Consider the following 12,501-nt stretch of genomic DNA (forward strand, 5'->3'; position numbering starts at 1 on the left):
CGGATATTTAGGCGCTATATCCAGACCAACAATCATGTTTCTGTGGCCGAATTACGACTGTGGACTCGAGAACGCTTTCACATTGAAGTGTCAACCAGAACCATTCGCCGTTACCTACAGCGATGCGGTTACCGAGTGTACAAGGCGAAACGTAAACCCTTCCTTTGTATGTTGAACAAAGGCAATCGACTACGGTGGGCACGAATGTACCGGGGTGGACATTTCGGCAGTGGAACAGGGTTTTGTGGACGGACGAATCCATTTTCAATGTTGTGTACGAGAAAATTCGGAAAACAGTCATTTGTCGGAAGGAGGAACAGAATGAAGCAAAATGTTATGCACGTCGGGTACAGAAACCTGCGTCAGTGATGGTATGGGGATGCATGACGGCATCTGGGGTTGGCTCACTACACGTCTGTGAGGGCATTGTGAATGCACACGCCTATATACTCATACTGGAGCGGCATCTTCCCACAGTGCGAAGGCACCTGTTCCACAGGCGGCGTCACATCTTTCAACACGACAATGCCAGGCCTCATACAGCGCGGCTGACAAGAGAATGGTAGACTCGCCATCACGTGCGAACTCTGCCATGGCCACCATCGAGTCCCGACCTCTCGCCAATTGAGAATGTGTGGCGTGATCTTAAGCGACGTGTGCAACAGAGGGGACCCACGACAGTGGCTGCTCTTATCGCCTGCCTGCAGGAGGAATGGCACCGCATCGATGTGGAATACCTTGAACGACTCGTCCGCAGCATGCCTCGACGCATTGCCACAGTTATTCGCCGACGGGGCGGCGTCACACCATGGTAAACAGGATCCCCTCTAACAGTGGTCGAACTTCAATGTCACGTGTAGATGGACGAAAATGTTTTATTTTGTGTGGACACTATACATTGCTGCGTTGCAGCGGAAATTTATGTTTTCCTTTGTTCCATGTAGCCTGCTGAATAAAATATGTTCAGCATATGCATGTGTTCTCCTTCTTTCACAACGCACTCCTATATTTGTGACTGGTCGAACTTCATTGTCACTAAGGTTGTATATTTGTCGTTTGTAGCTTTGGCATGAAATCTCCGCTTAGAGTTCGGATAAATCCTAGAGCCGTTCCATATGGGAACATGCTTCAAAAAATCCCACCGAGATCACCCACTTCGGGAATATAACCCAGATCTCCCGCTTAGTAGTCATACACTCTACCGAGTAGTCCATCTAGGCTCTGAGTGCTTTGAATATTATACGTACGTAACGGTAAATTACTATATACAATATGCAAGTATTTTTCTTTCTCTTTTAAACCATCTGTAGAATAACATATTTGTTTATTTTATTACAACATGCTTCAAAATGAAGAATTGATATGTATCTAGGGGTAGTTTTCATCCACAGTGAATAAATGCTCTCCCTTGCAAAGATAAATGGCTGGCCATGACCTCGTGTAGCCAGAGACTTACACGAGGAAAGTAATACAGGGTGTCCACAAAGTCCTGCTACCATTACAATGAAACATACTGTAGCTCCTAAACTATATGAGATAAAGACATGCGGTTTTTTGCAACGTGTTCTACAGCTCTCAAAGTTTTAATAAGTAGTGGTATTTTTTTGATATTTTTTATTTTTTTTTATTTTGCAGATTATGTTGTGAGGTACCTTTTGGATAGACATTTTCTGGCTACCCCGCTCCCCTGATATCACCCACTTGGATTTTTTTCCTTTGGGGGATGTCAAGGATCGTGTCTACGAAACCCCTGTTCCAGATATTGTCACACGGATTGCAGAAGTTCTCGAACACGTTGATGCTGCTATGCTGCAGCATGTATGGATGGAGATACCGTCTCGACGTCCTGAGGGCAACTAACGGGGCGCATGTGGAAGTGTTGTAATTGTAAATAAACTTTGAGAGCTGTAGAACACGTTGCAAAAAACTGCATCTATTATCTCATATAGTTTAGGAGTTAAGTTTCATCGTAACGGTAGCAGGACTTTGTGGGCACCCTGTATATCATTTTATTACCAGGAAAGATGGCTACGTACAAGGTGTGTGGCATTCCAATTCCCACAAGGAATTCCAAACTGAAAGTATTAAATGAAAATAGAAGTGTGTGTTTTTAAGATAAAGAAAATAAAAATAGAAAAGTATAAGATTTTCTAATACTTTTCACCAGTAGAAAACAATTTTCTGTATTTAATGCGACAGTTAGCCAATCTCTACCGCTATGTCTGGCACTTCCAGGCTGGCAGAAAGTTGCCGTTCCCGCTATCTTCTGTTAGCGCGTGCACTTCGGCTAGGAATAGAAAATAATAATAAAAAAACCTCTTCAAAGTATAGTCTTTTCAGTGGCTGAGAAGAGGTTCTTGTATAACAATATCTCTAGGAATCACACATAACATGCGAAATTTCAGCGATATAATTTGCCTTTCGCATATTAATTGAAGACTAAAATTGGTAATCGATGTAAGTGCCACAATAATTCACACACCGTTTTCCACGTTAAACTGTGAAATGTGCCATGCTTTATAATGTTGTAAACGTGAAAAGTGGCTGGTAGCCCTCTAATGAGTTCAAAGAGCATGTAAAGATATCACTAGTGTGAACGTTCTTACGGGCTGATGTGCGGAACGATACGATTTCCCAACACTTTCGCTTTTGACACTTACAACGTTTAACACTTTTAGTCCTCAATTTTGCAAATGGGATAAAATAACCAATCAAGTTTAGTGACGTTTTAATTCATAGATGGCAGCACATTAGATTAATTCTCTTATTGTAGAATTTCTGAACAGTTCAAGGGAATTAAATATTAAAGGATATTAAATATATTGGATATTAATAATAGTACTTCATTACTGAGTTAAAAAGAACTAGAATGACTTGTAATTTTAGAATAAATATGTATTAGGAGATCAATACAAATTATAATTTAAATATATGTTTGTATAACATAGCTTACATAGTCAGTCAGTCAGTCTTACGTCGTATTTGTACATTGTTGAATTTCAGTCTTTGCGGAACTATGCCTCAGTATATGTCATTTGTCTGTTCTTTTTCATGTCGGTTTATGCTGTAAATATCAAGTGTCATGCTCTACAACTGTCGTAGAGTTTTTAAGTGTGGTGATATGGTGGAGAGGTCGAGTATGTTGCCGATGAGGCGTAGAGGTGGGGCGGGTTTTCGAAGTTTGTATTTGGATTTCCGGAGGGTCATAATTTTATTCTATCCTAGGCATTTTGTGGACATGTCGTGCAGTTGGACTTGACCAATAAGGTGAATGGTAGGGTTGAATTGATGAGGAAGGGAAGCCCAAACTTTAGTCCGCATTCTTTGCATGCATTCAAATAACGTTTCAATATCCAAATCGTCATGTAGTTGCACGTTAGTGGTGAATCTTCGACTCCAGCGATGACTCGTAGTACTAATCATGCGACATACAAATATTTGGGAGAAGTCTGGTAAGAGAAAACGTCAAATTCGACCCACTTTGTCAAAATATTTTTGTTACTGAATGTGTTAATGTAGTTATATAAAATTGTGTGTAAAATGTATATTAAAATGTACCTTATGTACTTATAATGTATGCTGGGCATAAATAGCCATATGTTAAGCTGTAAGTCCAATAAAACTTTGACTTTGTCAATATGGGTCGAATTCGGGGCACATCCAGCTAGCATGTCGCCTAAATGTGTTGTTTACAACCCTAAACCTGGCCTACTAAACTGACAACACAGGCATTTTTAGGATTGTAATTTGTGAAAATAATGGATGTAAACGAGTTGGGAGGGATTAGTCTGGTGCCAGCGGCATTTTTTAGAAATCGATTTTTCGCGAAATGTTAGCAGCCGGATGTGCCTCGCACCAAACCCTTGTCAAGATAGAATGCGTAGGTAACACATAATTATGAAGCGTTAATTTAGTACAATATCAGTTGGTATCAGAAATTAGATTCGATTACATTACAGACATCAGACCTTTCTCTGACCCTGCCTTTCTGGATGGTACAACAGAAGTTTTAGGTTTTCCCCTCTCAAGAAATAGTGCAGGTCTGAAAATTAGTGGGTAAAATCTGCTTGAATATTAAACAAAAATCCACCAAAATCCGATGTATGGGTTGAGCCAACATGGCAGTCCACCATAATATTAAACACAGTAAAGAAAGACGAATTATTTTGCTACAGTTACATTCCATGAAGATTTCTGCTTCTATTGCCTTGGGTTTAAAGTTTATATATTTAATTGTTACTATTTTATCACCATGTGCAAGATGGCGGGTGTAGTTTGAAGGTTGTCACTTTGAATCCGACATGAAATTTCTGGAGGCTTTCAGTATTACTCAGTGAGGTCTAAAGTAATCTTCCACCAATATTTAGCAAAGTTCGATCATTGTTTTGCCTATACGGACTGGGATAGCAATATGAGCAGTAAATCCAAATAGCTGGGTGTAAACATGGTCAATTTCAGTGCTGTACAGAATCTTTCTCAGACAAAGTCGAACGTACGGCTCTTCAGCTGCTAGTCATTTCTCGAGGCAAGATAGAACCGTACAAAATATCAATATCCTTGGAAAACAAGGATAGCTAAAGTACGTCAGGAAAACTTAATTTCTTACCTTGTGAGAAATTCCACCTCACACTTAATAGATTATATAGAATCAAAGAAACGAGCACGGTATGTGTGAAAACTCAAGAGGTGCAAGAAATACATATAAAAATCCATTAAATGTTTCATGGGAATAGCACTTGATAATAACATCTACATAGTGTGACAATTCGGTAATGAGACAGTCGTTATAAATTGAAAAGGAAACAAAATACTTGAACATTACCTGTTTTTTTACTCAACGTATATCTCTCCTGCACCATTATAGCAATTGACACGGTTGGCCAGCGATTGAAAAGACATCTTTAAGTCTTCATGTTCTATGGCTCAAAGGTTGAAAGTCACAATCTGTTGCATGTTCCTGTGTTCATCAAAAGTGCGTAGGAATACCTGGACAACCACTGACCGCTGGCACAATGCATTATCGTGAAGCAGGAATCAACTGCCCTGTTTAGGTCGGACACAGTAAATTCTCTTTCATAATAATTCAGAGCACTACGATACTAATAACCAATTACAATTTCACCCTCTACAACAAATACATGATGAATAATGCCTTTGCTGTCGTACAAAACACACCATTGTCTTCACATTCATTTTTGGAGTTGTATTTTCTTGCCTTTTGGTAAACTACCGACTTACATTCTGTGCTTTGTCGTTTCGTAGGAGCAGCGTGGTGAAAATGCTCTGTTTCGTCCTCCACAACAATGGAATTCAAGAAATGTTCATTCACGCAAGCAGTTTAAGAATGTCTTCCATGAAACTTGGTGTTTGTCGCTCGCTGCTCCATGGCCAGTGGCGGCGATTAGGGGGACAAGGGGGGCTACTTGCCCCCCACTTTTGCCCCTGCACTATGCTAAATCTTATATACAAAGGGAAATATACTGTATTTGCCCCACAGTTTTGACACCTTCCCCCCCGGTTTTGGAGCCTAGTCGCCGCCACTATGGCGATTACGTGACGACACAATCACAACTCCTTCACGACATGGCGGAATAATTCCCAGCATGGCCATCGCAAGTTCACGGATTGCTTCCAGGTTGTAGATTAGGGAGTACACTACACCATTAACACGTTACTTCACAGCACACGTTAGAATTCAGTCTAGTTACTTAATTGTAGGACTGTGCATGTCTAACAACATTCTCAATAACATTTCTGATATTGTTTCTAAGAGTGAAGGCGTGGAAAAGGCATTCCTCAAGAATCAGTTTTGTCTAGCGGATTTGGATCCCCTCAAAGGAAGCTTGCGCTTTGAAGATCGAAGAGATTCGGTGAGTTGACAAGAAAATCCACCGTAAAGGCTCGTCCTTCACCCTCTGCCATCTACTGTATAGCACACAAGATACATGGATTCCAGGCTTCAGAGACCACATTGTAGGATATGGGGCTGCAATATGTGATTCGACTTACCACCTGCCGGTATAAGCAGAAGTTTTATCGTCGTAATACACTTCCCCCCATTGAGTGACCTGTGGTCTGCTGGAAGGCATTGCCAACTATCACGTGATAACTTTCATCCTCGGATAAGGCACCTGCTTTTTGTTCTGTGAAGATTCCTTTGCGAGGCGAATTCGAACTTCTTCATTTGCTACGTGCACAGCTGAAGGGAGAAGGGCGGATTGTAGGAAGCCTGTAACGAGTGACAGAAGTGTTGAGAATATGAAAATAATCTGAAGATATACTGTGTTGGTATAGACTGTTTTTTATTGGATTTCTTGTATTTTAGGCTCTAGGATGGAGTTGTATTGAGAAATTAGTTTTTTTATTTGTCTTATTTTACTTCATTTTACTGCAACTTTTTGGGAAATTGCGAAGATCAGGATGAGTGATGGTATGATGACATTGTTGAAGGAACACTCACGAAGAACAGCCATACCCAGGCCGGGATTCGAGACCGTAATCGATGGCGTCGTAGCGCGGTGTGCTAACCACTCCGCCACGAAGGTCGACATACGAAATCAGTGTATGATTTTGTGACAATAAATAATGATGAAATTACCGTATTGTCTCAATAACGGTCACTACACGGAGGAGGTAGGAAAACTCATAAAATAGGCTCATGTGAATTCTATTTCTCTCCTATTCATTGTGAGATCTTTTCACTACCGGCATCCAACATGGGAGTGAGGTTTTACCGGCTTGTTAGGTTTTATCCTGAAATCTCTGTCAAGCATTCTCCTTACAATCTATCGAGTTTTGAGGTTTTACCGGCTTGTTAGGTTTTATCCTGAAATCTCTGCCAAGCATTCTCCTCACAGTCTATCAAGTTTTGACATCCATGGGTGTGCTGAACATCACACTAGTCAATACCTTATCATGTAAGAAGCCTCAACATGCGTAATATGCACGTATTGGTCACTTAAATTGTGGTAGGCCCGCACGCTCATCGTAGCGAGTTCTGTGGAGGGTGTGAGCATCATTTCTTTGTTTCTTTATCTCTAATACCGAGATCGAGGCCGTTGTCTAAAATTCTAGACGAGAACGAGATAGACTGTTGTAGAGTCTAGTCTCGTTTGAGACTAGTACATTAGAATATCAAGTAATATCCATGAGAATACGAGATCAAGTTATCATAGCGAGGAAAATACGTAGATTTCCTAAGCCTTATGAAGGTAACATTCTTGCGATAAACTAACCGAGATGGCAACCCTGATTGCTTGTTTTCTTGCCAGTTGCGGAACTCATGTCTAGACGCAAAATGCATCCAGATGTTTTGTTTCTTTACAGGAAAGTCAACAGGGATCGTTACCAACACCCGGATTACGCACGGAACGCCGGCGGCCCTTTATGCCCACTCGGCGAGCCGCTACTGGGAGGACGACAGCAAGATTCCCCCAGGACAGAGGAAAAACTGCAAGGACATCGTCAGGCAGCTCGTAGAGGATGAGCCAGGAAGAAATATTAACGTGAGTACTCACTAGAAATTCTTTATCTTCAACAGATGACTTTATAAATATCTGCACAGTTGCAGCCTGGTTTCTTCTAACTTTGATATCTTTTTGGGGGCGGGGAGGTCATTATTCGCCGTATGACAGGCTAATAATAACTATATGTAAATAATAATAACTGAATTCAATCTAAACTGACTGATAGGTGTATAATATTTAGCAGATCAAGATTCTTTGCCTTTATGGCGAACATGTGAGTATGTTTTACATATGACAGGGTTAAGAAGAAAATCTAATCGTTGTTAGGCTATAGTAGATACCTTGATTACGGTATAATTTATCTACCATGTAGATATTTAACCGAAAAATGCGCCGTATATCGAACTCGAGTTTTTGGCATGCGGTGCTATACTATACGAATTGAGGTAACGAGTTAGCTCATTTCACGAGAGAAACAGCGTAAGCGATAAATCAGATGAAGCCAGGACTGGCTTGGTAGTTCACTTCGTATATAATTGGCACGGAAGGCCAGAAGATCCTGTTTCGAGTCCTGATCGAGCCTACATTTTTTGATTTGATTGAATTGTTGTGTGTGATGCAACAGTGGAGTACGAACCTCCCCGATGGCATAGTGGTAACGTCGTCACATTGTAATGAAGGGATCCCATGTTCATACCCGGTGGAGGTACATAGTAGTTCGGGCCTCACGTTAAACTGTAGGTCCAGTCCAGATTAGCCTCTCTGTGCATAAAGAGGATTTAAGACAACAATTTAAAAAAAAGATGAGATGCGGATGAAAGAAGGAATCAAAAGTATCAGTATGGGTGCATGGACATGTAAGAGTAAGATGTGGTGAAGTTTGTTGACGTAGAAGAAAATTTTATTGAACAGTGTTTGGAGAGAAGGAAGGATAAGTTGGAAGGGAGAACTTGTTAGGACCTGCGAGAGGAAAAACGTCGTTCAGCATCAATGGAGGTAAGCCTTATTCCTCCAGCATAGCACCAAATCTGTTTCATGTTATCGACATGTAATTCTTAAGTGTGGTAGCAATATATGTCATTCGGGCACTTCGCTATTTGTTATTGGATAAAGATAACAACACTTAATCTAACTCCATCTGTGTGAATGAGCTTGAGGGCATCCCCATGCCGAGATATCCCTCTCGCAACGTATAGAAGGAGACGTGACGGAGATACTGTAAGTGAATGATAAGGGCACGGATTTTGTGTAAAACATTTTGTAAATAACAATAATGCTTCCATTGTACGTACGGTCACAGATACGTGTGGTTTGATACGTCTTCATTGGAAGACATAGGATCAGTACAACCCAGAATTGTCCGAAACTGTACATCACATGGATTTTCACCGTTTAAAACTCACATAACTTGTCTAATTAAAATTACTCTGTAAACATTATGACGTTATATTATATTTCACCTCGTCAGAGTTAAAAACACATATCAATTTCGAGAGAACCATAAATGTCCTAACGGTCTACGATGAGCCCTCAGACCTTGCTGATGCCCTAGTGACAACACTGTTGGCTTGTAATCAAGGGGTCCTGGGTTACTTACCTGTTGTGTGCACATTTAAACTTTTTGTTGTTGTTACTGATTTGGTGTTTTAAGTCCACTTTATGCACAGTAAGGCTAATTGGGACTGGATGTACAGTTTAAAGTGGGATCCGAATCACTGTGCCAAGGGCTTCCACCGGGTATCGAACCTGGGACCCCTTGATTACAAGGCGACAACGCTACCACTGCGCCATCGGGGAGGCCAGCACTTTAAACTGTATGCCCATTCTAGGTTAGCCTATCTGAACAAAAAGTGGATTTAAAACAAACATTCTGATCATGAGCACTTTCTTTTTGTTCTTGTACACTAACTAATAATACACTTAGATAAGCTATTCTTTAACTATAATAACAAACCAATATCAAAAATGATTCCAAAACCATATTTCTATCTCGGAATCCGAAACAAAACTACGATACGATAGCTATTCGAGGTAAGTCCATAACCTGACCAACTACATTGATTGGATCTTGCTCAAAGAGGCAGCTATGACGTGATACGCAGTACATATATTAACTGTACCACTCTCTTTTTTGAACGTTTAAATATATATTCTGAAACTTAATAAAACTAAGTAAACTTCTTTTAGAAATAATAAACTTTCGCAATTGTAAGCGTAAAAATGTTATTTTATAAAAGAGAAATCATAAATCGTAAAATTGGTCACTTCATATCAATTCGACATTAAATTTTCCCTAGTGCGAAATATTATTCCCAATAGATTTTCACAACGCATAAAGAAGGTATTCAGTTATAAAATATGTAAAAATTACATAAATCTAAAGGATAAATACATTCGATTCTTTTAGTGTTTCAAAACATTTTAAAATTACATATTTCGCATTTTTGGCAATCGGGTATATGGGAGATTTCATTCCCTTCAAAATGAGTCCGCACCTTCAGCGCATCGGGAGATTTTGCTGAAAAACAAAAAGGAAGTGCACTCAAAATTGGAAATTTTCCTGGCATGTAATTCTAGAATGAGAAAATATTTCTGAAATCTGTAATACGACAAGCATTGTAGCCTATAAGTCACTTTCATTACGGTTGTTTTTTCTGCGTTCTTCTCATATTAGAGGGATGATAATCGGTTTTATGCAAATACAAACCACTTCGTTAGGACTAACTAAGGCGAGAAACACAACAATTTCCTCACCATATATTTCCAACTCTGATTTCGCTACCGCTCCAACTTGCAACCGGACATATAGCAGCTTGTCACAGAACACATCCTTTCCGTATGAGCTTTGCAAGCGTACAAAGAGGTCCTCGTTGAAGTGCCTACTAGTCTCCTTGTTCGTAGCTTACGTGTTGATCAGGGTTGGAAATTTGATCTAATTGTCGCTTTACATTGTGCTTTTTATATACGAAACGTAGTCGTTCACTTACATATTTTGTTCCAGCGTATATTTCTTTGAAATTATGGGCAGTGTTGCAACATGAAAACCTCTAAAAGTCACTAGGTGAAACGTAGGTACGTGTTAGAATGTGAAATGTAAGAAAAATTGTTGGTATATTGAAGAGTTGTTCAAGGATGATAATGACACTTTTAAGTTCCATGAGGCAACACTGTTGCATTAACAAACATGATATAAGCGTGGTCTACATTTTTCTCTTCGCAATTTTCATGGACTCGAACAGTTCGGAAAAGCTCCTCCTTAATAAAGATTAGTTGATGTTGGACAGTACTTCTGATAGCGTCTACATCAACGAATGTTTTCGTGGACCATTTGGGATTTGAAGACTGGTCTGATGAGTAGGAGGTAAGGCAATTACTCTCGGCTGTTTACCAAACAAGAACTGAATTGCGGCACCGATAAGGCGGTATGAGGTCTCGCATTATCATGAAGAAACTAAGACTTGTAGGCACGATAACCTTTTCATCAAGCAGAGCAATGAGCATGGTCTTTTTCTTTGGTGGCTTCTTCAGTGTTTTCTTCAACGGTGGTGATCCACAGCCTTTCTACTAGTTTGGTTTTGTCATATTGGTAGCGCCAGGTTTCATAATTTGTAACACCATCTTTAATTCCACCGTAAGAACGTCGATGATAGGTAGACAATGCGACAATGTAAATTATCAAACGAGCTGTCAGACAGGAACTTGCCTCCATTCAGGAATAGTTTCAGAGCTGGTTTAGGGACTTCCAACATCGTTTGAATTGCCGCTAGAAGACCATTGCGAAGGCACAATCTAGAAAGTATAACATCTCAAAAAATCAGTCCGGGAACTTCTGTAACAAATCTCTTATGATTGTCATTGCTTCACCAGACATGTTCCTACAGTTCAAACTACAGGCAGAGGCTGGAATAATGATGTGAAATCATATAGAAACTGCAAGCCTTGTCCCGAATCCTCTATGCACATGCGCTAGAACTTTACGCAAACTCTGCATTCTTCTTTCTCTCCTTGCGAACAGCTTTTGTGTACTTTACCCTTTCCTATTGTTTTTTTTCCTAACATAAATTCTGATTTCCTTTATCCTCTATTCTTTTCGGATTTCAATTCTTCTGCTTTCAAATCAAGCTAACAGAGAAAGGAATGTGAAAAAAAATGTAAGCTCCATCAGTTCATTAAAGAATCTGTTCGGATGCATCAAACAAAGAATCATCGGTTGTTTTTCTCTTTTTTTACTCCATAGGAACGAAAACTAAAGAAAGAAGAAAGGGGAAAACGAGCAAGCATAGGAAACGTCTATTGACAGGAGCTTCGAAAGTTGACGTTCCCTACCTTAACAAACGTGACGTCCCACTCAGGCAGCCCCGTCCCGATCTCGTGGCGCAGGGCTGCTGTCTTGGGGCTTCCAGCGTTGAAAGATCGATGCCGGGAACATCCCTAAGGAGCGGCAGCTCTCCCCGTTCCCGTCATTCACCTGGGAGCCGGTCGCATCTGCAGACTCCGCTCACGGTGACGGTTTGAAACAGAAGACAAACAGACACGGCTACAACGGCAAAAAGTTTTACCGAAAGGCGCATCGGTCAACAAAAAGAGCACAGGGTGGCTGCAAAGCACGTAACTGATTTGTTAACCCTCTTTCGAAACGTGTTTCCCATCAATCACTGTTTCCGGAATAAATATTGGACGCAATAGGTTTTTTTCTTTCAAATTTCTAAAAAAGAAAATTTGTTTATCAATATTGGTCAATAACAACTTTTACTGTATCGATTACCTATTTAAATTTCTGATAATGCGTTAAGTTTAGAGTCATTTGCTAGAAGAGATTAGATTTTCCATATTTCATGGATAATAAACCTTTTCGAGCAGGTCTCATCTCCAGGAAGCTATCAACTTGGGGCAAGCCCCGGCATCTAGCGACCTGTTGGGTGAGATGAGTCAAGGCAAATGCATAATAAACCTTTTCTTACTCCCACAAAAATAGGCAATAGTTAGGCTGGAGAGTTCAAATGAACTAACCGATCTCTACACACTGAATAAAAAG

General features: G+C 40.2%; 1 protein-coding gene across 1 annotated transcript in view; it reads left to right on the plus strand.

The window, feature by feature from the left end:
• The window catches only part of LOC145986453 (alkaline phosphatase, tissue-nonspecific isozyme-like), a 448,710-nt gene that overhangs the window by 381,371 nt on the left and 54,838 nt on the right, over window positions 1–12,501 (plus strand). The window contains exon 4 of the mRNA XM_083120485.1: window positions 7,327–7,505. Coding sequence (XP_082976611.1) covers window positions 7,327–7,505 — 179 coding nt within the window. The remainder of the gene's footprint in view (window positions 1–7,326; window positions 7,506–12,501) is intronic.

This window comes from Lepisma saccharinum, chromosome 4 (genome assembly GCF_977018435.1).
Source record: "Lepisma saccharinum chromosome 4, izLepSacc3.1, whole genome shotgun sequence".
NCBI classification, from domain to species: Eukaryota; Metazoa; Arthropoda; class Insecta; order Zygentoma; family Lepismatidae; genus Lepisma; species Lepisma saccharinum.